The sequence below is a fragment of the Lepisma saccharinum genome, chromosome 1, assembly GCF_977018435.1.
Source record: "Lepisma saccharinum chromosome 1, izLepSacc3.1, whole genome shotgun sequence".
NCBI lineage: Eukaryota > Metazoa > Arthropoda > Insecta > Zygentoma > Lepismatidae > Lepisma > Lepisma saccharinum.
Genome location: NC_139229.1, coordinates 115,094,639 through 115,120,854, shown reverse-complemented (window position 1 = coordinate 115,120,854; position 26,216 = coordinate 115,094,639). Strand labels below are relative to the sequence as shown.

At 38.9% G+C, this 26,216-nt stretch overlaps 1 protein-coding gene across 1 annotated transcript in view; it reads right to left on the bottom strand.

Moving 5' to 3' along the window:
- The window catches only part of LOC145999677 (presequence protease, mitochondrial), an 80,754-nt gene that overhangs the window by 27,575 nt on the left and 26,963 nt on the right, over positions 1-26,216 (bottom strand). Inside the window, exons 3-4 of the mRNA XM_083136894.1 lie at positions 5,415-5,628; positions 4,201-4,428 (exon numbers count right to left, since the gene is read on the bottom strand). Of these exons, the coding sequence (XP_082993020.1) occupies positions 4,201-4,428; positions 5,415-5,624 (438 nt within the window). The 5' untranslated portion in view covers positions 5,625-5,628. The remainder of the gene's footprint in view (positions 1-4,200; positions 4,429-5,414; positions 5,629-26,216) is intronic.

The following is a 26,216-nucleotide window of genomic DNA, read 5'->3' as shown; positions in this document are numbered from 1 at the left end:
ACCCATAAGGGGTAGCGTCCCTGTTATTCCTTTTCTCTGTGTTTCTCACATATTAGTTTTACTCAATTCTCTGTTTTCCAAGTTCAAGACAAACAAAAACATGCATCTATACTTTACCCGGGAGTCGAACTCGGAACCCCTGGCGTCGTAGCGCTCTGTGCTAACCACCCCGCCACGGAGGTCGATTTTGCGACATCGAGAAGCCGCCTAATTGTGCAAAATGTTGGGAGTGTATCTGAAAAATTTTGGGGTGGAACGTCATTTCAGAAGAATCATTTATATCTCCATAAGATAACATAAACGTTGATTTTTAATACCAAAACTATTTAGGCTATGATTGAGTTGATTGATTTGGTGTTTTAAGTCAGTGGCGGATCCAGGATTGGCAGTTGGGAGGGGCGATTTTCGCCGAGTGGTTAGCACATCGCGCTGCCACGCTAGGGGTCCCGGGGTTGAATCCCGCTCGGGCATGGTTGTTTGTAAATGTAAATGTCGTGCCTCATTTGGGCCTCCCCCATGGCGCGATGGTAGCGTCATTACCTTGTAATCAAGGGGTCCCGGGTTCGATACCCGGTGGAGGCACAAGTGGTTCGGGTCCCACTTTAAACTGTAGGTCCAGTCCCGATTAGTCTTACTGTGCATAAAGTGGACTTAAAACACCAACTCGTGCCCCATTTAATGTTCAGATTCAACTGTTGAATATTTTGAAAGAAACCTCTGATAAATCGATGCTTCTAATTGGGCTCACCCAATAATATTAATCAGTAATTTGAACAATTTTTAATTGTTAAAATTTTCAAGCATAGGTATCGATTGGAACACGACTTAAGAACAGTACACTAAATATCGCAACAATTAGTCCCAGCGCTCACGCTACATCATCAGGGAAGATAAGTGAATTTGGATTGGTAGTAAGGTTAGTAAATTAGGTTAAAATTCTCTCCAAAAGAAAATATTTATCTTTGCCTAACGTGGACATTTTGTCTGTTGCTCTACGACACGGGACAGTAAGATCTTGCCTACTGCCAGCACGCTGTTGCTCTCTATACTGAACGCAACTCCAACTGGTGGCTGGGAAACAGCGAATCAGCACTCAATTGAATTTTGTTCGACTTAGATCGGGCATTTTCGAGTCACAAGGTACCGAACGTTGTTCGCGGGACGAAACAAATGAGCGTTGGGTCCACCACATGTTTCCAAACGTACTGTAAAGCTCGAGAAATCTTCTCGAGGAACGATATTGCTAGCACCACAAATCAGCGGGGTGTTAATGGTACAACTGCACACGTGGTCCTACATGAGGGAGTTTCGCACGCAAACACTCTACAAATACGCAAATAGACAACTGGTAAAAACAGAAGTACGCTTGGCAACGTTGCTTCGGGAGAGCAATGTGACCCCTTCAGCTTTTACATCACAACTGAGTTTGTGGACACCCATCGAGGCACACGCCCCCCCATCGAAGACGATTGGGGGACAGAAAGGGCCAGAAATAGTCGTCAAGGTCACCCGTCAGTAAAAAGAAAAATAACCATGATCCAACCGATCCGTCGTGAAGTCTTCCCTGTATACGCCTGTTGGGTGACCTTGGTTTGTTGCACAGTCTCTGCAACCTCGCTCCCATACTCCTCGCTGTAGAGATCAGGCCGTGAGGCCGTTGCTTCGGCGCTGCAACGTCGACCTGTACGTCTACTCTTATACTGTGAAATGTCGCAGGTTGCTTTCTTCTTTTTAACGGATCATAATGGAATTAGCTTTTTTGAAGCAATCAAGGGTAAAATTATTTGTTTACGTTCAATATATTTCATAGGAAAGCAATGAAAAAAATACTAACCAAAAGCATGAAATTTCAAAGTAAAATATCCGGTCGTTGTGCAACACCGCAACAATATCAGTAACCGCCCCTGACTCTAATCCACCGAATCGTTTTTGGGATTCAAATGTTTACTTTTATTTTTTATTATTATTATAGCATGCACAGCAGCTAGATGCACAATAACACAAGGGGCAAAGTTTGTAAATGTTATCCGTAAGAGAAGTAATGTAGGGCCATAAGCAGGTTCACGATAATCCAACGGCTCCTTTTTGTTGTATTAAGTCAACCGCGACGGGTCGAATAGACAGGGCTCAAGACAATGGAAACATCCATGGGCGTCCGGAAGGGGGGGCAAGGCGGGCCGTGCCCCCCCTGGAAAATGAAAGTCAACCAAAAAAATGTATTTCACACATATACAGTAATTTCATTTTAGCTACAATAATATGTGTTAATTATTGCATGAACACCATAAATTTAAATTTAAGTAATGTTTTTTAGGGAACAACACTATTTTTGGGGGAAAATTTGCCTTCGTTTGCCCCCCTGGAAAAAAATACCTTCCTTGCCCCTCCCTGGAAAAAATCCTGCGGACGTCCATGGAAACATCCGTGGTCTTCGCTGACAGTAGCATCCCAGTTTTCGCCGAATGTCTTAGGAACACGACGTAAGAAACCTCTCTGATGACCACAATAAAGTTAACCAGTTATTTTCGACTTGTACTTTCTCACTTCAGCATAATTGCATGTACAGGTCTCTGGGTTCTCGACCTGTGTATAGGGCCGGTGGTAACCCACCATCGTGAGGAAATTGGGGAGCTACGAGTGAGTGACTAGCGTAATCCGGTCTCGAAAATCTCCTATAACGGCTGGGGTTCGACGTGCTGACCCGACGTCACCCATTACCATTCTTCAAGGGCCGTCCCGCCACGGATTATTATGGGAAATTGCAATTCACTTGGCAACACTGAATTTGCAAATAGCACAAAGCAAGATAACAGGCTGACAAGACCTGCCAGTGTCTTGTTTTCTCTCCTTCCACAGTACCCAATGCATGCAAAGCAGCAAAATAAAAATCAGGCACTCACGAAACATACATTTCTGCTTCGCTGCCAAAAGTGGAAGGGGAGGGGAGTTGAAGAGGATAGCAAACACAAAAAAGGCTCTACAGTATATATAAATATGCACACGCACGCACGAAAGCGGCGCACACGAACATTTCAAAGTCACGCATTCAGGCGTGCGTGGAAATTAGAATTCGAATGTCAGGGAATGAACTGCACATGTGTTTCTACTGCTTCAAAGAAGCTGTGTACACGAGACTGCCATAAATTAGCTCAAGACTAATTCAAAAGTTTACCTAAGAATATATATATATATGATGGATGATAAGTGGCAGGTTATCATTCGTTGAACAATATGAGTGTATCTGACCTTTCTAAAAAATAATGAGAGTAGAGGATCTCTTGATATGTCTGAATAAGTCGCATTGTACAGTAAATTTGATTTAGGTAAGTGTTGAATCATCATCCATTACAGTTTACCCAAGACACGCCTTGATTTTACAGAGGTCTGTCCGTCCTCGGTCTTGTCTCAACAAGTCTCGTATGCTTTGGTTACATTCTCGTGTCAAAACAAATTATCTTTCTCTTTCATCAAAACACAAATATAAGGGCGTGTGAATATAGTTCAATAATACAGTGTGTCCGAAAATAGTGTTTACACTCTTTGAATGTGCATAACAGAGAAACTATTAAAGAAAACTTGACTGGACTTTTTTGTATGAAGCTGCAATGTCTACATTGAGTGCGTGTTTGACCGTGTATAGGCATTCTGTTGTTTCTAGTTCCAGCCCACCAGGCGGTAGGCCTTAGTGTACCCAAAGTTGCAGAGGTAAGCAACTTTTCTTTCGAGCAATGTCAAATAACCACCCATATCTCCAAATTTAACATCGTTAGATTTCTACCTCTGGGAAACTGAAGAACGATGCGTACCCCACAAAGCCATGGTCACTGGATGGCATGAAACATGCGATTGACCCTACCTGTGCTTCCCTTCCTGTGGAAACCATATCTGCTGTTTGTTGATTTCTCGATCTGTTCTATAGCATTGCAGACAAAGTATTGCTGCCAATGAACAGTTCATACTTGCTGATTGATTTATTTATTGATTTGCTTTATTTTACTTCGCTTTTTGGCTAATGTGCGAAGAAGGAGATGAGTGATCACATGATGAAATTGATGAATGGAAACTCACAAACATTCATGGTCAGGCCGAGATTAGAACCCATAACCCCTGGCGTCGTCATACTTGCTGCTATAAGTGTTCCCATTATTAACGTTCAAAGAGTGTAAACACTACTTTGAAATGAACACTTCCATTACTTACCAGACCTGCGCCGATGTCTAACACTTTCCTGATACCAAGTTCTCTGCAGGCTTTGTGGACGATCTGAGCAAACCGGCTGACTTCGTGCTGCTTCTTTGGGTTCATCCCCCTCCGCAAACCAGCAGGAATTTTCAGAGGAGTGAGTGAGTGAGGTTTAAGCTTTGTCTCGGGCACTTGAAGCTGCTGGCACTTTCGCAAGAACTCCACAAGTGTTTGTGGCCACGTTTCCTAAACCAATGAAGAAAAAATTCGGATTACGACCTCCCTGCATCATTTTACGTATCTCGCGTGCCTTTTAAAAAAAATACCGTACTTAAAACATTTTGCACTACAACTGAATAATGAAACAATGTGCCAGAATTACTACATTAAGTTTAGTTGAAAGATACGAGTATTTGAAAATGTATTTAATATTTACTGGATACTTTAAAAATAAACGGAAAGATAAAGTCAAAAGTAGAAAAAGACTATTGATATTATAATATACATTAAGCCAATATTTACTCAAATTATTTGGAAATACTTTACTTGTTAAGTCAAGTACTATAAAAGTAGATTGTTCACAATGAACTCACAAACAGGGTCTCTCAAAACTTCCTACTACCCTATAAATCTTCAATTTTTCTATTTATCTTGATATTGGTTTATTTTTCTTTCGTAAACGAAATGTTCATTTTAAATAAACCTCCTTTTGGCGGACATAACTATAATGCAAATAAGAAAAGGTTCACATTGTCGTATTTCTATTTTAAGCCATTTTCTTATCTCTTTGTATAAATAAAAAAAAATAAACTTAGCTTTGCATCGAGGGACGCCTGATCAGTGCATGGAGTCCCATCGCCACTGTTATTTGGATTTTCCACACCAATACACATTAAACTAAGAAAAATAATTATAATAATATTTATATATTATAACTGTTATTACTTACATGTCTAAGATAGTCTAAGAATAATTTTTAGATGCTAACAAGAAATGATCGAAAGTTATGTCCAACCTCTATAATCATAAATAACTTTTCCAAACTTTCCTATAAAAATCAGGCAACATGCGTGAGTCTTAGTTATTCAAATTACAAAGAAAAACGTTGTGATACTTTTATACACGAAAAGAAATATTTAAAATATGCATTACTGAAACCAATCGAATGTTACGATGTTTACTATAATTTATTCGTTTAATTAAGATTTACATATTTAGATGCTACGTCTCACCTTTACATATCCTGTTGGCAACGCATTGAGTTCGTCATTGGTTGAATTAAGTAAAGCTTCTGACCAATCATGTGGAATTTTAGATATGACATTCTCCACCAACAGATGAGTCACCTGGAAGTTGTATATCCATTCGTATTGCACCAAGAAGTCCAACACGTCCTTGAAATAAGCGTTGTGATCAACATAGTTGTCTGGGATGAAGCTCATTGCACTGAGGACAGAAGAAAAACTATTTGTTAATAAATACAAAAGACACATGCAAATATCGTAAACTGTCATTGAAATAAATTCAAATAATAAATATTTCAATGTATCGGTAACAATTGAACCTATTTAAACGTTGTCTTCGCTTTAATTATGATATAATAATAACCCGTGTCTCTACAGCCCGTAAGGGCCTTGGCTCATCTCCCGACTGACTGCCAGTCTAGCTCCCACAATCCTATCTATAGGTTTGGAGATCTTGAACCAGTAATGGAGTCACGTGGGGTCAGCACGTCGAACCCCCAGCCGTTATAGGAGATTTCCCAGACCGGATTACGCTACTCACTCGTAGCTCCCCAATTTCCTCACGAATGGTAGGTTGCCATCGGTCCTATACACAGGCCGAGAACACAGAGACTGAACCCAGGCAGACTCGAAACTTAAAAACATTTTAATTCAGTTTGAAAATCTGTGCCAGTCCAATAACAATAGTAACAACAAATAAAGACAAGTTCTTAATCTATGAGGATTTATGTGCAACTATAATATGCGAAATAAACATGAACGTGAACAACAATTACGAAAACAAGTCTCTACTGCTATCCTACAGAACACGGAAAAAAATAATTCAAGACACAATTATGTAAAATTACCTGTTTTTACTACATACAATAATTCATTTTGCAATATTCAACTAAGATTTCTCAAAATTTACAACATTCAATTTTCTACGTTTATCCGTACGCGCTAGCCTGTACATCGAGAAAGATCTCTACCGGTACCATTACATTACGTAACAGGCCCTCCTCGATGGTGCAGTGGTAGCGTCGTCGCCTTGTAATCAATGGGTCCCGGCTTCGATACCCGGTGGACGCACATAGTTCGGATCCCACTGTAAACTGTAGGTCCAGTCCCGATTAGCCTTACTGTGCATAAAGTGGACTTAAAACACCGAATCAATCAAATTAATCAATCCAACATTACGTAACAGGAGGAAGGAAATTTCAAGTTGGGAATATTAGATATGATTTCGTTATTTCGACTGGAGAATGACATAAATAAGTATTCTCCTTCTAACAAACTTTACAAAAGGCGACCTTCACATAAATAGGATCCATCCAAAGTTTAAGATTGCAGAAGGAATATAGGGATTGGACATTCGATCCCGTTTGACAGTCCATCCACTTTCCTCCCCCCCCCCCCCAGCAGAACTGATCCGTTACTTCAAGTATTACATGTGAAATGAAGATTTAATTGTAAAATAATGCAATTGCTCACTTTCCCCTCCTTCTTACTATGCCTGCCTGCATATTATTTTTTTCTCGACTCGTTATAGCAATCTGCTTTCATATGTCTAAACTCAAAGGACAATATTCTTAACTCAAGAAAAAATCACATAACTAAGTAACAGAAATGATCAACAAATAACAAGGTTTCATCTGAGTTGTCCCATCCAGTAACACACATTCAGCCCCCTTCACGTGTAGAGTGATGTACCCAGTGACCTTGGGGAGGCAAGACAAAAAATTATCAGGGAAATAAATGAAGCTAACATTGAGAATATAATGACGACCGTTATTAGGATGGAGAGACCGAGAGGGGGAGAGGCGCAAATAAGGTATCTAGGAAATTTCCTACATCAAGTCTGGACTAAGAGAGCAAAGAAGCTCAGTGGGAGAGTGAGAATGAGTGAAAGGGGGCTACTAAATAAATAAATAAATCCAAGAAAAATCTAGGAATCACTTAGGTAAGAGTTTAGTGAAATATTGTAGTGAAACAGTGCAAGTGTAGTGAACGTAAGGGAAATGAAAGACGGTGTTTGTGAACTCCGAAGCAGTGCGAAGAGGAAGTAGACTGAGAGGAGGAGGGGTGTAGGAAAACTGCACTAAACGTTTTCATCCTTGTATGGTATGCACAGCTGTAAAGACTCATACTTGGAAATAAATTATATTCTTCTATTCATCCACATAGTGATTGGCTGCTGCGGTTAATGGAGGAGACAGGTTTTTTCCATAGTTATTCAAAATAATTTCAAATTTGAAAAACATTTATTTTGTCTAAAACAAGTAAAAAAATCTTCAAAATATGCACTTGATATGCAAAACAAAACAAACTATGCAACATATAAATGTACTTTCACTTCCTGTCTTTTCAATATATAGGCTACATACACTTGCACATAAATCACTGCTGATGGATATTTATCGAAAACGAGTGCTCAAGGAAACAAAGGTTCAAGAAACTATGCGAGTCTTATCTCTTTTAAACCAATAGCGCTGGCGTGTTCAAGGACAGGTAGATGTGTGTTCCATGCCTGCTTGGTCAGGTTTGATAAAAGAACGCTCAGTCCGTAAAAATGTGGATAGCTATAAATAAAGTGGAATTGCCATTACAAAATTCCTCGGAAACAAATTGACAAATTCGTCCGTTTTTTTAGTGAAATAAAAAGAAAGAAATTGATGTGAAGTAATAAGTCCTACGATTAATGGAAATAAAATGTGGAAATGGCGTTTACTTCTCTGCGTACGTCCACTTTATTCACAAAGCGAAATCGAGACAGGACTAGGCGTCTTTTTCGATATTTTATATCGCTTCTGTGGATAAATGGCGACAATGAATTAGATTCGCCGTAAGTCCCCACGCTTACCGTTTAACCACTTAGGCTGAAGGGATTTAGTTGAGATTTCTCGCCTAATATTTACAGTACCAACAGTTTAAGTATAGTGCAGTGCGTTCACTGTGTGTGAATCCAGTTGGCCACCACTTTGAACAACTCTTATAACACAAGTTAGTACTCGTTATGCAATATAAATATAATTGTCTGCATGCTAAAGATATGTGCGTAAAAATAAGCGGGACTTTAGGGGTTGAAATTGCCGACATTTGCGCCGTGCCTCGCCGTCTGCAGGTCACGCGCTTTCTCGGCCCCGAGCCAAAGTGAACGCACTGTACAACGAGCGGCTAGGGACAGCATTAGCACCTTGGGAAATAGATGCTAACAGCACCAAACCTGACCTGCCTAACCTATCCATGTATGCATATAATAGCTTGAATAAACAAAATATAACTCGCCAACCCTTTTTACATACCTATTTATGATATTATGTGCCTATGTGGATAGGTTAGGCAGGTCAGGTTTGGTGCTGGTAGCATGTATTTCCCAAGGTGCTAATGCTGTCCCTAGCGATTCGTACTGTAGGCTACATACCTTGCTAGTGACTCTTCTCAGTTTTACCCCTCTCTCTCTCTCTCTCTCTCTCTCTCTCTCTCTCTCTCTCTCTCTCTCTCTCTCTCTCTCTGTCTGACTCCAACCAACCAATATATCTTATTCTCACCCCAAAAGTCGGCGCCACTGAATCTTTCATGTCAAAATGCTACCGAAATAAGCTACATTGACTTGTACAAATGCAGCAACCGGTACAGCGCTAACAAACAAGACATCTGTTGATCTTAATTCAACCAGCCATGCCTGACACCTGACATGTGGCATGCTCTTTGTGGGAAGAAATGAAACAGGTTGCAGACACTATACCCCCCCTCCCCTTTCTTTCAGTTTGAACACGCGACATTGAGTTTCAGAGGTAACGTAGTTGCCCACATTTCAATGTATATCCCAGACAATTTCTTTCGAATCATAATATTCTTGATCGAAACTGTTGACACCCAGAGGTAAGTTGAAACTGTTCTTTTTCAGAAGAGAAAGTGTGAAGAAAGTTTATATTTTCGTTTCTGTTTACTGTATAGCTTGTTTCAACATCTCTTGCCTAGGAATAAACTTATGCACATTATTTCGGGAACCAGGGCAATGTTTGTAAAGTGATAAGTAAAATGATAATGCGTGTGTGTGTGCACGAAGATATGAAGTAGCTATTGCCTAAAAAATAGAAGACACAAGCAGGGATAGTATTGAAAGGAAGGACTTTGTTTCTCTGTTTTCTATTTCAGTTATATTACGTCGCTTTTCAACTGCTATGTCGAATCGTGACGAAGATGATAAATTATGAACTGATGGAATGTACGGAACGAACATGGTGATACATCCATGCTTTACCCACGGTTCGAACCGGGACTTCTGACATTAAAACTCATTGTTTGACCACCTCGCCACGGAGGCTAGATTTGCAGTCGCGTCTCCTCTCCGTGTGTAAGGAGGTGTCAGACTCGAAATACCTGGTCATATAAGCAACATTTATATAGCATGTGTCCGTGGACGTTGGGAGGGGGAGCGCAGGTCAAATTAGTCAGTCGGTTCCCCATGGAATTGGCATAGTTAATTTCAAGTTACGAAAAAGCAAAGCTTTCTATTTCTATCGTTAATAACAAAAATAAGGTTCAGTTAAGATTCGAACATAACCAAATATTATATTGAAATAAAGTTCAGTTACCTAGGATTCGAACACAATAACCAAAGTAAAAACTGCGTCAGATAAAGGGAATTAGTGTAAAATACAAGAACCAGGTTATGTTATCACATTCTACAATTTAATTCAAAGAATAAATGGTTCCACAATTTGCAATATTCTAAAAATTAAAGTTTTATATGAGAGGCCACGCACCATAAATTTTATGACTAAAATTTTATCATAACTTTTGTGTGTGTGGAAGTTATTAACAAAATAGAATAATTGTTCATTTCAGTAGGCTACATTAACTGTATGAAATATTTAAAAAATAATGAAAAGCAGTTGTGCTAGCTATTCATTTATCTGTTGGATCGTCTGCAAAAATCTCACCAAGAAAATAATAATAATAAATTTGTAATAAAAATTGTTATTTTATTAGTTTAGAAATTCCATGTTTGAGTGTCAATGAACAAATTTTTGCAGCGAGTAGTGGTTATGGAGGCAAACAATGTTTGACGCATGGCTTCAATGCTACTAACCTTGGAAAACGGCATTTTATCCCTATGTAACTCGAACTCCACTAATGGACTAGTTTGCAATTATGATAAAGAAAATATACGATCTCTGTTAATAATCAGGAAGATATAAGGGATAAAAGTTAATCAAACCAACTGGAAGGTTTTTGTAATTGCTATAAGTGCAAATTTCATCACTATTGTCATTAGATCAGCATAAAGTCCTCCCCAAATAAAACTCCCCATCAATTGAGAAAAAAATTCCCAAAATAGGATAAAGAAAAATATACAACAATGTGAAAACAAGCTGAAAATATAGATATCTCGAGATCAATATCAACATCGAAAAAAAAAAACATTTTCTGGATGGGAAATAGGAAATGTAGAAAGTAAAAAATTTCAAATAACAAGCGACAAGATAAATTCTTTTTCAGTGCTAAGTAAAATTAGAAGAAATCCTGTCTACCGATTTCTGAGATAATCGTGAACAAGTACTCCGCTTGCTTTACAAGGCTGTCAGATGTACGGTATATCGAAATATGTAGCAAGGAAAGCAATTACGAACCGAAAGGAGTTCACTCTTTTTCATTGATCATCATTCTCAAAATTGGTTAATGCGTTTCTTATCTGAAATGGGGATCTGTTACCACGAAAAATAAGTTTCAGAAAACAGTAGCGATTAACCACAACTGTAAAAATACAAACATAATTTATAGCACTTTCAGATACAATTAAAAGTGTGTCATCAATGCTGAAACATTAAAATTTGCAACAATTAAAAATATAATATTGTCCTCCTCTGCGGCCGTGCGGTCCAAGGTACCTTGCTTTGGACGGCGACTGCGGGACGGCATGGGTTCGGGAAATTTCGACCTGTGTATAGGGTCGGTGGCAACCCACCATCGTGAGGAAATTGGGGAGCTTCGAATGAGTAAGCGTAATGCGGTCGCGAGACCTTCTATAACGGATGGGGATACGTCGGGATGACCCCCCCCCCGACTATTCCAATACTGGTTCAAGATCTCCACGCTTAGAGGTGGCGAAGGAAAGCGTGGGAGGGAGACCGGCAGTCGGTAGGTAAGCCAAGGTCCTTCATGGGCTGTAGCGCAAAGGATTATTATTATTATTATTATTATTAAATATATAGGGTGTTTTTTTTAGAGTGATAGAACTTTGAATTGAAATAAAACATAAAAAATTAAGTTTGAAGTCAATTGCGTTTTTATTTGAAAGATAACTTTCTGACATTTACTCTTTGAAAATAATTTCCGGTATATGTCCACCACGACTAGCTGTGATGAACCGGATTCGATCAGTCCAATTTTGAACCACTTTTTCAAGTAATTGGGGACGTGTGTCGTTAATAACACGAGTTATGTTGGCTTCCAAAGCGTCAATTGTTGCTGGTTTATCAGCATAAACCAGACACTTTACATATCCCCAAAGAAAATAATCCAGTGGCGTTAGGTCACATGATCTTGCTGGCCAATTCACTGACAGCACCGATATTTCCGAAGTGCTCTATACGTTTGGCGAACAGAACATTGATTTTGGAAATATATTTCCACAATTTGTAAACGTTGTTGCGGCGTCAGTCTTTCCATGATCATTTGCCAATGCTCACTGATCAGAAATGACAAAGCAACATGTCATCAAAACAAAACAAATGACAGCTATCACTCTTAAAAAAACACCCTTTATATTATTAGGGGAGAAAAAGGAAAAATGTTGTTGCTTGCCAAAGCAGAAATTCTATTTGAAATATTATTTATGGTGCACAAGACAAATCAAAATGTTGGTATATGCTGATACGACAATCAGGACTGGACCTACAGTCTTAAAGTGAGATCCGAACTACTGTGCAATGTGTTTCAACCAGGAATATGACTCTGGTTGGATGATTACAACAAAGGCGTGAATAAATATATAGCATATATATTAATGTCACGGAATACGTCAAGTATTTTTCCGAATGAAAAATATTAATTATATTTTTGAAAAAGAAAAAAAAATTGGAACCACGTCTGACTCTATTGGTCGAGCTGTTACCCAGCTCCCACTCCCAGGCGCTATCCCACTACTGCTCAACACGGGGACTTTTGGCTGCTCGGTCTCCCGCCTGGCCCGGTTCGCCCCTCCTTAGCCAACCTGGATACCTCGAGCTCCCCCAAGGTTTCCATATTGATGCTGAGCTTAGTGCGGACGCCCAGTCAACGTGGGTCACTGATGGCCGTGTGCACGAACGAAGATCAAATTTTAAACTCGGATCGGGAAAGGATCACTGGAAAATTCCATTGCACGAAGACGGTTCAACACTTGATCGCGATCTAGGAACATCAAAACGAGTTTATCTTCTGAACGGCCATTCGAGACCGTTTTGTTGGCCGATCCTGGTTCACGATACTGACGCTTCGACTGCAGGCAGTTGTTTTTGAATATAAACAAAGCGGAAAGTGATATCGAGGGCGTGCAAACGCTAGAGATGTTGGATGTACAATGCTGATAATTCGAGAGTTGTGTAAAGTAAACTAAAAACTGCCAAAATAATAATAATAATTTGTGGTTCTGTGGTGCAAAGTCGAAATTTTTCTAAATACTGTACTTTCTATCCCAGAACACAAAACATGTGCAAGTGCAAGGTAAATTAGAACAGAGCAATGTTACGATATTGCTACATGGTGTTGCTACACGACATGACAATATAAATATATAAGAATTAAGAAATGAAAAATTCAAATACTTACCACAATACAGTAATAATAATAATAAAATATCTTTATTGAGCGGGCGAGTTTCAGCGTACGCTGTTCTCTCGCGAATGCATTTCGTAAGGCATTGAAGTCCCGTAGAAGAAGGTTCCATGCTTTCTCCTTATTCTTTTGTCTTATGCCGTCAGTTCTTTTTTAAGATTATTATTTCTTTACACCCTACTACATCCTTGTACTCGTCGACAAGGTTGATCAGTACATTTCTCAAATTCAGATAAGTTTGCAGCCCGAATTACTTTCTTCTCCTACACGTTGATACTTTAACACATCACACTATTCGGTGGGGTTCTTGATTGTCATTTGTTTTAGCTAACCAATCAGGTATAGCCTTACAAATTAATCTCGGATCATTTGAACGGAATCTCTTGAACGTCGTTTTTCGTTGGTGCAATGCAAATTTTTAAACCAAGTTCATTTAGAGTGGATCAAAATTGATCCCGCTCATCTGAACTTCGAAATAATCGGCGTTGGTGCACTCGGCCATGAGCCACAGTACTCCCAACCTCAAATCATCCGATAGTTCCGGCCTCCAAGTAGCTGGATTACAGGAGCACGCCACGACTCCCGGCCGTGAAACATACCAACAAATCGAATACTTATACTCCTGAGAGCTTTCATTCCTTTCGCTGACCGTGTACTTTTTTCACTCGATGAAGTCGTGCAGAAAATTATCGACATTCAGTTTTACGAGGGGCATCGTATACATCCACCAATAATAATAAACACAAAAAATACATTAATTCATTGTTTTCCGGCCACCACGTCTCGCTACACGCTGCTGGCAGAAGACCGCACCTAGTTCGATGGCTTGCTGCTAGATGTCACCTCTTGCATTCTCTCCGAGAACGAAAATACTAGCAGTGTTGCCGAATATTATAGCTTTACTCTACGTATAGGGATTTCTCTTTATCGCCTTTTGCCTGTGTAAAATGGGCGTTGTTAGCGGCGACGGCGATGTTCCGCGCCAAAATAATATGGAAAATGTATATGAATCTGGAAGATATAGTCATTTTTCGTTTTTCCGAAAGTATCCTCTCTTGTTGAAAGGCCATACGCAATCCTAGTCCAGCACGCGATTTTTTTTGATTTTTTTTACAAACAGGTATGCCACATCTAGGGAATTATCAAATCAGATGCGAGGATTTGTTTCCCGCGCGTTTCTGTCGTCCGCACCTGCGGTTCATTCCCGTGTAGCTCTGTCGTCTGCCATCAAACTTACGGAGGATGGTTCTGGAGAAGGAAGAGTTTGTTTTAAATTTTAACTTTGCAAGTGATATCGGCAATGGCAACGAATCATAGGCGTGCGCTCGGGGCTGCAAGAGGGAACAGTTGCCCCTCCCCCCATACTCTTAGAAATTTTATGTAGAGGAATCTTTCCACCGTTGTCAAATAATACGTATTATGCTCTGATAGAAAATAAATATTCTCAAGCCGTCGTAAGTTCCAAGCCACTCCGAGGGAGGGTATTATATCCTATGTAATTGAACTATCGAACTTCGTTCTCTACCATTTTTGTCTTTAGTTATTAACACTCCCACATACTTTATTCGTTACTTGTGTTACCTGTGTTTGCAGAATAAATTACCCATAGATTTGAAATTAATAGTAGCAATTGGATGCCGAAACTGAGGAGGGGATAGGCGCCTGTAGCCAGAATTTTATTTCGAGGTGGATCATCCCTTATCAGCAGCCGCCATCTAAAAGCGCAAGAGTGGGAGGGGGGTCAAGCCCCGAAGTTTGATTTCTCAGTACATTACAACTTAATCCTGCGAAGGAAGTACATTTTATTACCACCAAACATTATTTAAATTAGATATTTGTAAAATTCAAGGGGGGGGGGAGTTCAGCCCATGAGCCTGGCTACGTACCTGGTTGGGGGAGGGTCAAGAACAGTTTAGTTTTTCTTCGTAGACAAGGTTTAACATGAAGAGGCCATAGTGTGGGGTAAAAACGCGCGTGTGTGTGTGTGCTCGTGTGTAGGTAGCCTTTCCAGGGCCGGATTAAGACGAAATTGGGCCTGATGCTGCATACCGTAGTTTTTTTTGTTAAAATTTCTAGGTAAAAATTTACTACCTGTGTCTAGGCGTCCGAAATTGGGGCTCCAAATTCCATTCTAAGATTTATTTTAAGGTTAATATAGCAAAAGAAAACTGTTCAGCTTTCGGAAAATTCTCGTCTGTTTTCATCTGGGCCTATTTCATGAATGGGCCTAATGCTGCAACATCAATAGCACCCACCTTAATCCGGCCCTGAGCCTTTTATTTTTCATTCCTTTATAATTTCTATATATTTTTTTTCTTTTAGCCTACTTAATATTTCAATGTAGACTACTAATTTCCATATTCAAAAATTGTGTAAATATGGATAAGTCACTGGCGTACGTAGAGGGGGCTGGAGGGGCTACACCCCGGAAATTTTTAGAAAATAAAAATCAAATAAAGGCAGTTAAGAAGTCGCGAAAACACGTAAAATGATCACCGATAACCATTTTGTGTTTCAATAACTTTTAAAACGAAAGTATAAAATGATAATTGTAGCTCATATCTCTTGAAAATAAACCAACAATGGAGCATCACCGAAATTAATTTACGGCGATGTATTCTATGATCCAAGAAAATATTTGATCTCACTCTGATCAATAGAGATTAGGTTCATGGCACTGAACCCGCGTTCACATGGTACAATTTCAATTGACTTCACAAAATTATTGAGTGAGGTGGAAATGTGTTTTGGATTTTCTTTGTAGATATGAAAATCTTGAACTAGTGACGAACACATGCTTTCGCTTACATTAAAGTTTACCTAACATGTTTCAGATAAATGAATTTCTGATATGCGTACGCAAGTTGTACAGAAAATAAAAGTTCTTGCCTTCGTTCTCTGTCTCACACGCACGGGAAAAAATTGCTAGAATACACAATAGTTTACGAATCCCATACAATTTAACAGAACAAGATTATTTTATTTCTTTAGCCCATTCATATACTCGTACTTACGTTACATTTCATATATGTTAGTTTTATCCAATAACGGCGATTGGGTTATAAAACTGCGGGAGGAAGAGGGGGAAACTTTATTTTCCCCTTATACATAATGTTTAGCATAGTGCGGAGTGCCCCCTCACACACCTCATTCGCCGCCACTGGTTTTATCTCATACCACCTGCATAACATTTACGGTTATTTCTTAAGTGCATACCAAAAAGCGAAAACGATCTTGCGCAAATATTTTGACACCGAAATCGAACTTATCATATTTACTTTTCCATTTCATAAGCTACGATAACCAAAGTGACATGTGTTCATTCCACATGTAAATTTCTCTTCCGCTGATGTATTCTTCTTCGATGATTTATTAAATGAATAACAATATTTTTATCCTATTATAGCCATGCAGCCGAAAAGACAACGAACTAATACTGCGCCACCAAACGTTATTTCCATGGCATAGCTGTTTGTAAAAAAAATTCTCGCGTCCAGCACAACCATGCTCATTGGTCCCATTGGCAGGAGGGGGGTGCAAGATTGTGTTTAGGAGGGAAGGGTAAATTTAGAGCCAAAACGACCATAAATTAGACCTGTGAAATTTTTTAAGGGTGTTCAGGAAATTTTTGGTGCGATAAATCACTGGCAGAATTACCACTACCCTATTGTGAACAAGGACCAGAAAGAACTCCTGGACCCCCCCCCCCCAAATGACCAACTACAAAAATTAGATAATGAAAGTATATTTGTTTTAGCATTTGTTATATAATCGATGGTTATCCGTCAAACTTATTGGAAGGAATTGGCATCATCCAGCTTTGAAGGACATTACCAAAGATTTTTTTGTTATATCTCTGCTCTTATAATGTCTATTTACTTATTCATGGAATAATAATGCAATATTAATTAACTTACATATTTAATATTATTTAAATTAAATATAATTATTCTAATTATATTATTATTATTGGTCGGGCCCTCCCTGAAATCTATTTCTAGGTACGTGACTGATTCTGAAGGCTCTAATATGAAATTTTTTTGCATTGTCTTTTTTCGATGTTAGATCCTTTATTTCCATTTTAACTTTCAGTGGTTGAAAATAGTGCAGATTTTATTGTATATACTCACACATTATGACTTACATATACACTACCTGGCGATCAATCATTTAAATAAATACGCTGTTTGTATGTGAAATTTGTTTTACTTTATTGTTACACTCATCTTTCCCTTACCAAAATATTGCATTGCAATTTTAGCCCCGAAATAAGAATAGTAGCACCTTCTCAGTTGAAAATTGTATCATCCGTTTTCTAATAAAGGTATAAGACATTTTGATATTCTATTTTATTGTCATTGGGGAGTTACTTGAAAACAAGTAATGGACTCCATTGCAGAAATCCAGAAAACAGAGGCAATGGGACTTGATGTGCTGTTTCTGAAAAGCCACTTGGTAGATCTTGATCCTCATGGGCTGTTGCACTAGTTTCTCTTATTATTATTTTAATATTGAAAACAAAATTTCATAGAATATTACATAATCATAAAACTATTAATAGTATAGTGCCATTCAATATTAATCCCATTTCTTCAAGAGTGTAGGGTTTAATACTTCCAGCCTGCCTCACTTTGGGGTTACTCATGAAATGTCAATGGAGAAATGACAAGTTCTTACCAGGGTTTTGCGGTATTGTTAGCCTCATTCTATATAATAATCCGTGGCTCGACAGCCCTGGAAAGGCCTTGGTCTATCTGCCGACTGCCAGTCTCCCTCCCACAATCCTACCTAGAGGTCTGGAGTTCTTCAACTGGTAATGGGGTGATGTGGGGTCAGCACATTTAACCCTCAGCCATTATACATTTCCGAGACCAGATTACGCTACTCACTCATAGCTCCCCAATTTAATCATGGTGGTGGGTTGCCACCGGTCCTATACACAGGCCGAACACCCAGAAACTGAACCCATGCCATCCCACAGTCAGAGTCCAAAGCACAGTGGCTTAGACAGTATGGCCATGGAGGAGGACAACTTAATATTATTTGTATAAAATGAATTGTCACTAGTTGGGTGTGAAAAGTGTGCTAAGTCAAAAATCATAAAAGCAGTGTTCCTAAAATGGTATGGAAGAAAGTTCAAAATAATAGCTTTGTATGTGTAGGCTACTACATCAAATTGGCTTACAGACTTATTTGCACTATGACATTAGTGGGTGTTGAATTTTTCAAGTTTCGAATTGCAAACATGAAGAGTACCAAAAAATTGATGAACAACTTGGGAATCCTAATTAATTTTTTGTCATATTAATTTAATGTAAGTTCTGCATGGTAAATACTTATGTAAAAATTGTGTCTTCTTAACATTTTGGCATGTATATTAAAAAAAAATATATTAACTTGTCTTGTTAAATATTAATTTTGAAAATACATGTGAAATATTGGTTTCAAAATCTTAAAATATTACTAAATGCTCACAGCTGTATATTATCTGCATTATTATATTCCGCAGATAGATAATATCTCTCTGTATTTATATGCATCTGTTACCCTACTTACTTACTCCCCTCTCCTCCAGTAAATTCTCATTTGACACTGGGATTTCTCATTTCACATATACATAAATAATTTGTACATAACAATAGATCAACTTTGACTCCCTCTCCTTAGATCAACTTTGACTCCCTCTCCTTGAAAATAAACTACTTAAGCTACACTTTCTACTTGTGTTAAAGTATTAATATGTGGGAAATGACCTACAATGGCTTATAGAAGAAGAACAAGGCTGTTAGTAAGTAATCTTCCTTCTTAGTAACCAAGATACAACTAAAGATATGTTGAAAGCAGACATTTCAGATCATCATATTGCCCATAATTATCAAAGAAGAGTATTACATTGTATGCAGTGAAGCTGTATCTACACAGTGGCGTAGCAACATATTGCAAGGCTCTGCGTGAGAATAAAATGCGAGGCCCTCACCCTCTCTTTGTATTGATTCACATGAGATTTCAAATTTCAAGTCTTCAGGGAGACGTCAGCAGATTATCATATTTAAATAATAAAAATAAATTACTGACAAAAATTATATTTAATAATATGCAACGGAGAAATTTACACTTGGCTGAGGTGTATTCATGTAACACAGTGATGGAATTTTCTTTAACCACATTTCTAAAGATGATCTTCAGACATGAAGACATAACTGAAATACCCTTAAACATTCTTTTTTTAAATCAGGAATGCAAACTATGAATCTTTAAATATAACCTATAAGTTTTCTTTGTTTCCTCATTTCAAAATTTGAAGGAAGATTTTTTATTTTAATGATTGATTGAGTTTGTTTTAAGACCACTTGATCCACAACAAGGCTAATCTGGACTGGATGTACAGTTTAAAGTGGGATCAAAACCACTATGTGCCTTCACCGGGTATCAAACATGGGACCCCAATTTGAAGGAAGAAAATATCGAAGGACACACATAAATTGTCGGTGTTTGGTAAAGCACTAAACCACAATCCTGCCTAGGGTGCCAAAATATCTAGCTACGGGGCTGGCTCTTCAACATAATCAGTTTCAGTATCAACAAATCTTAAAAGTGTTTTTTTTTTCAATAAAAGAATAAATGCATGAAAATGTCCAAACAAGTTATTGTCAATCATTGCGTAACTGTTTCACATGAGAAATACAACAATAATTTTTTTTGGACCCCTTTAGGCTTAGAGTCCACCCATGCCTGTATGTTGCACCTCTGATTTGATGTATTCATTCAAATTGTAACGTTAAACTAAAATTTAAAACATATAAAAAAAGAATGTTCTAATGTTATTGTCCATAAAGATTAGCCTTTTTCATCTATTTTTCTCGCTTCTATTTATTACATTTTTTGTATTAACACCATGGGATGCGAGGGCCCGGGCAGTTGCCCACCCACTTCACCCACTCCTTGCTACGCCACTGTCTCTACAGGAGTTTTCAGACCAAGCGACAGGTGATGACAAGTGATGCATGACAGGGTAGAAAGGGATAAGGTTTCGCACCAAAGCAACATGCGCCCCTTCTGTCTATAAGCAAGCATTAACTGCACAAGCACAAACAACAGAGGCGATATGATTCATGCCATTGAGGAAATGGCCCAGTCCGAGCAACACACAAGCAATAAGCGACACATGCAGCTTGTTATGTTGCTTCAGTTAGAAAGCTTCCATTGGTTACTGAGGATGGAAAAAACTGGACAGGTAAAATTAACAAGATGCTAGGGACTACTACACAGTTTAAAATTGTTCCTCCATTCACCAAACTCTCAAATGAAGAGTTTCCAATTGCATTGAGTAACTAGCGTAAAGGATCTCTATATTGGTCAGGCATATAGGTACAAGATCACACTGGCATAGGTCAGTTACTCTTCCCACAGAACTACTGCTTATTGAAATTGGTCCAGTCAGCCATTCAAAGTGGTTGACAACAGCAAGCAAAGGTTGCTACATGCCAGTTATGAGCAAGCCTTCTGAAATTTAGACAGATAGACTACATTGTTGACATGTAATGGAGTAAAGATGTATGTGGAATGTAGCAACACCGGTTGCAGCAACAGCCTGCAGTTTCCATTGTTCAACTCATTTAATAAAAATCTGTATAAAATCGGTTTTGCAATGTGAATTGACAATGATAATGGATTTTAAAAACAAATGCAAAGAGCTTCAAAACAACACCAATTAACAATTGTGTTTAAAACCTTTCTGCCTTCACTGTACTAAAATTTCATAATGATTGGACAACCCATTTTTGATTTACAGAATTTCAAAGAGAGCGATCATTTGCATCAAGCCATTATTTGTATTAATAATGAACTAAATTAAATATTGTATGGCTTAAATGTAACCCCATTAAGATAATATATAATAATAATAATAATAAAACTCAAAAAATGGCCCTTTGTTTGTTCTCAGGAAGATAAAAAATATAAGGCACACTCGAAAAAAAAATGGTTAGCATAAATTAACGCAGAATTGAAGAAGCTAAATTTTGATGTAACTCGTTCTTTCTGTAGGTCTACTGGTAAATTTTTAAATGGGAGTCCGAACTCTAGTATCTATAATTTTTAATCCGACAGTAGGCTGTGGCAGATGCTGCTTTGCCAACCATACAGTGCTCAACATGGGATACATTCAACAAAATGATAATTCTCACACACTTGGGCTCAGAAAGAGAGAACAGATCGTTGCATTCAGGGGTAGAGATGATTACACACTGTAGGTCCCTCTCTACATCCAAGGACCTTCCATCAATCTCAGTGCTCCTTCCTTGTTGGGAGCTCACAGGGTATGTGGACCTTCTTGGTATTGTAAACTGGTTACAGTTGATATGATCCATATTTTTATGTGACGTCACAACTTTAAAATATGTCACTGATATATTATACTTTTATGAAAGGACACGTAAATGTTGTGTTATTATATGTAATATTGCACCCTGTTTGTAATATATATCTTTTGTTTAATGTTTATTGTCTTTTATGCTCTGTTATGAGTAGTTTAATGTATCTTCATGTTTGCAAGAGTGCACTATACGAATTTGTATTTCTAAATATGTATAGATGTCAGTTGATAGTATCCTTTTGTACATAGTGAGTGATTCATCTGTACTTTAATCTGTGTTCTCAAAAATAGTATAAAAGCGAGCATATCGCGTAAGAATCATCACACTTTTTCGCCACGGATCGACGAAACTTTTAAAATTAAAAAGAACTCCTCGGTGTTGTGCATACATCTTGGTATGGTAGTTCGGGGCGCAAGCTAGGCCTATGTGATCATAGGTACGCCGATAGCCATGCATTGATGATATGCACAATACTGCAACCATTCTACGTTAAATAATAAAGCTAGCCTAAGGATTAATTTGGAAATAAAAGGCTAAAGAGCAAATATTGGCTCAGTTATCATTGCATATCTCTTGGTGTGGTAGTTCGGGGCGCAAGCTAGGTCTATGTGATCATAGGCTTGCCGATAGCCACGCATTGAGTTTATGCATTTTAGTTGAATCAATTCATCGACAAAGCGAAGTCCTCGCCTTCGTCTCAAGTATATTTGCATTATAATTCCAATAAATAAAGAATAAAACCTTTCAGTTTATACATACTGCAGTAATGTGGTTTTATTTCTCTGTGCTGCGAATATTGTCTTTGCCTATAACTATCCCTGTACCTGAGAGGAGTCTGTGTACTTCACCAAGTCTCATTGTTCACCGCTGAGTATTATTAAGTTAATATTAATAGTATAATAATACGACGCGTCTAATTACAAGAACGTATCAAGTGGCAGCTCAACGTGTTGGCTCGTTTTTGTACAAGGGCAAGACAATTGTTTAAAGTTGAGATTCATTGTGCAAGAGCACTAAACTTTTATATTTGTAGGAAAGCTCAGAACTAATTCGTTGGAAATGGAAAGAAAACATTTGCGTAGCGCAAATAAAAATCTTGCTTCAAGTTCACAGCTTAATATTCCCGATTGTTGTCGGTACATTGACAAAGAAAGAACCACATTTGTGTGCAAGAAATGTACAAAGATTCTACATTATGAATGTTGTGGCTTAGTTATTGAAACTGAAAGCCACGAAGCTACCGATTTGGTTTGTATAGATTGTGAATCATTGTCTACAGATAGTTCATCTGATCCATTAAATATGTTCAAAGCATTAAAAGCTATGATTGAAGGAATTAACACTGATATTAGCAAACAGTCTGAAGCACTGAAAGCTGATATCTGCAAACAGTCTGGAACATTACAGGCTGATATTAAACAGCAAACTGATACCATTAATAACTTGAAGGCTGATATTAGAAAACAGTCTGAAACATTACAGGCTGACATTAAACAGCAAGCTGATCCCATTAACGACTTGAAGGCTGATATCTGTAGACAATGTGCGCTATTAAAGGATGATATCGGTAAGCAGCACGATGAATCTATGAAAGCTTTAAGAGCTGAAATGGCCTGTGAAATACAACAACTAAAGTCTGAGAACGAGGAAACTAGGGCCCGATTCTCTGAAGAAATTCGGCAGGCTAGAGAGATGGACTTTGATGAGTTCCGGCGTAGCTTGGCAGCCGATGTTAATAAAGCCACGGAAAGTGTTCGCATCGATGTAGAGGATATTAATTCGAGATTCACTGAGGAGTGCAATAAGATTATTGAAAAACAGCTGACGAAGGAACAGCTATTGGCCGAGACCGAGACTGACAAAATACAGTTCCGGGCTGAGGTCCAAGAAAATATTAGTCAGATTTCCGTAGTTGTGTCTCAAAGAAGCAAGCATGTTGAGGAAATAAAGACTCAAGTAGAACAACTTACGAATCAGTTAGAGACTATGCACGTTTCCCGGCAAATGGAAACAGAAACTGGATCTCGAACAGCTGGACATCCGTCTGCAGTTGATGAGAGTGCAGTGTTGTCAACCATTAACAATGAACTAAATGAAGCGATGGACAGAGCCGGTGGAGAGAGAACTAGAGAAGACAAACAAGTCTGTCGCCCACGAGTTCCTGCTGATTCAAGAGCTAATGAAGTGGCACCTGCTGTTCCACCTACCTTTAGTCTTTCGGGCGATGACAGAGGTTACAGAGAGCGTGAATCTCGCAGGGCACGGCATTGTCCTTATGAAGAAGGGGCAAAGAGGAAATGTCTAGAAAGGAAGAAAGATCACAGTTCCTCCTCTTCCAGCACCAGCTCTGACTCTCAATGTCAAGCAAAAATCAGGAAGCGAACACGAAGACATGGAAATGTGAGAAGCGGGTCAGATGAGTCACCACCGCGAACTCAGCGATCAGCAATGACAGGAACCCCAAGGATGGCAGACCTTAATTCCTTGTCCAAGTTCAAGGGAGACCTGGAAGCCCAGAATGCTGAACAGTATTTAAAAGAACTCAATATCAACTTTGATTTAATGCAAGTCCCATACGAATACAGATTGGAAATTATTCCTCGGTTATTCAAAGGCCAGGCTGAGCATTGGTTTCGAGCAAATCAGTTGGAGTTCAGGTCCTATTCTGATTTCTGCCGCTGTTTTCGCAAGCAATATGCTTCTGAAGAGGCCAAAGAGAGGCAGCTGACGGCAGTGAGATCTTGCAGATATTCAAAGAGTCTGGTGTGAGTATGGAGGAATACGCTTGGTCCATCTACTCAGCCTACCGCATTCTGTCTGCCTGTTATGTAGAACCAGAGATAGTGAACTTAATCATCTCCCAGCTACCATATAGAGCCCGCAGTTTGAGTTTGGCTAATTCTCCTCGAACTGTACGACAGCTTGCTGATTTTTTTTAAAAGATTCGAGGTGCTTGAGGAGCAGGACAGTTGGAAGCCGGTGTGGAATAGAGAAGGTGCTGGTCAGGGAAATGCTCCTAGGCAAAATAGAATTGGAAACCAACCCCATCGGGTCAGACAAGTTACGCAGAACATACAAATGGTTATTCCAATTTCAACAGGCGGCGTAATCCTCCGAGAAGGGATGGCAGGAACAACTACGCACGGGGGCCGCGTCGTTCCAGATCTGATCCAGAAGACCATTCCCGTGACTCTTCACGTAACGCCTCTGAACCCAGTAACGGCGCCTCCGTTTGAACCTTCTGCTTCACGTTTGACGAACGAACAACGGCAAAGCGCAGACATGACAAGAGACTTTTGTTGGGCACCATCGAATAGTGCTAATCCGAGTGGTATGCAGTCGGATTTAGCCAGTCGCCCAACGTGAATTCTTCGTTCCCGATCATGGTTGGGCTAAAATCTTGGACTTCTCTGGGAACAGATGACAGCGTTATAAATAGTGAAGATAATCATCTTTTTGTTGTGCTGACTCTCAACGAAGGAGAACAAAGTTTAGATAGAGCACTACAACAGGCAGTTAGAAAGTAAAATTTACCCAGGGCTCCGTTAATTAAAGCAACTGTAACAGGCGTCAATTTTATTTGTGTTCTGGACACTGGCTGCGAATGCAATCTCATGAGCTACGCCATTTGGAAGAAGATTAAAGAGAAGCTGCCGTCATTGCAGTTACAAACATGTCCAGATGTTAGGCTGACTGATTTCACTGGAAGAAACAAAACTAAAGTTGTGGGATGTAGACAAGCATATCTAGAGATTGCTGGAAGAAATTTATTGGAGGACATGTTTGTCTTGAAAGGTCTCGAAGTTGACTTTATTTTGGGCTACCCATTCCTCAGGAAATATGAAGCAGGAAATGACCTACAGCGCGAGAAGTTATCCCTCACCGTAGACGGAGTTCCGGTAGAGCAGGACCTCGTGAATAATAGATCTTAGACAGGGACGTATGTAAGAAAAGTCCGTGAAGATTCCCATGTCGATCAGTGGACGTCTAGTCCTGACGACATTCTTCAAAAGGTCAATGCGAATGAGATTTTATGCGAAAGGGTAAGAAGCAAATTGAAAGAAGTCTTATTGAAGCATAGAGATGTATTTTCCGAGAGAAAAGGTACTATTAAAAACTTCCAGTGTGAGATTGAACTCACCACAAAAGAACCTGTGTATCGATCGCCATATCCCATACCTATAGCAAAAAGGAAACTCCTGGAGAGTCATTCCATGCGAAATCAACACAGCCTTCAACCTGACCATCTCCGATTTTCATGAAATTTGGGGAGTTGAAACTATGCATGGAACTTAGTAACTATGAAAATTTTTAGTCTCGTGCGTCTTGTAATTGTTAAATTATTCAAGGTCAAAGTTAGCAGAAATTGCCCTTATTGAGCCCGTTTAGCTGTACTAAATGTGCTGTAACTCCGCCACTATTTCGCCTAGAAAGCTTAAATAAAGCTTGTTGTACAGGGAATTGAACAAGCTTTCCAGTGATATAAAACAAGCCCACCTTTCGATAAAAATATAATTTTGTCACGTGACCTTGACTTTTGACCTTGAATATCTCAAAATATGTCATCACCAAAAATCGTGAAAAAAATATATTTCGTCCCTCATGACATACT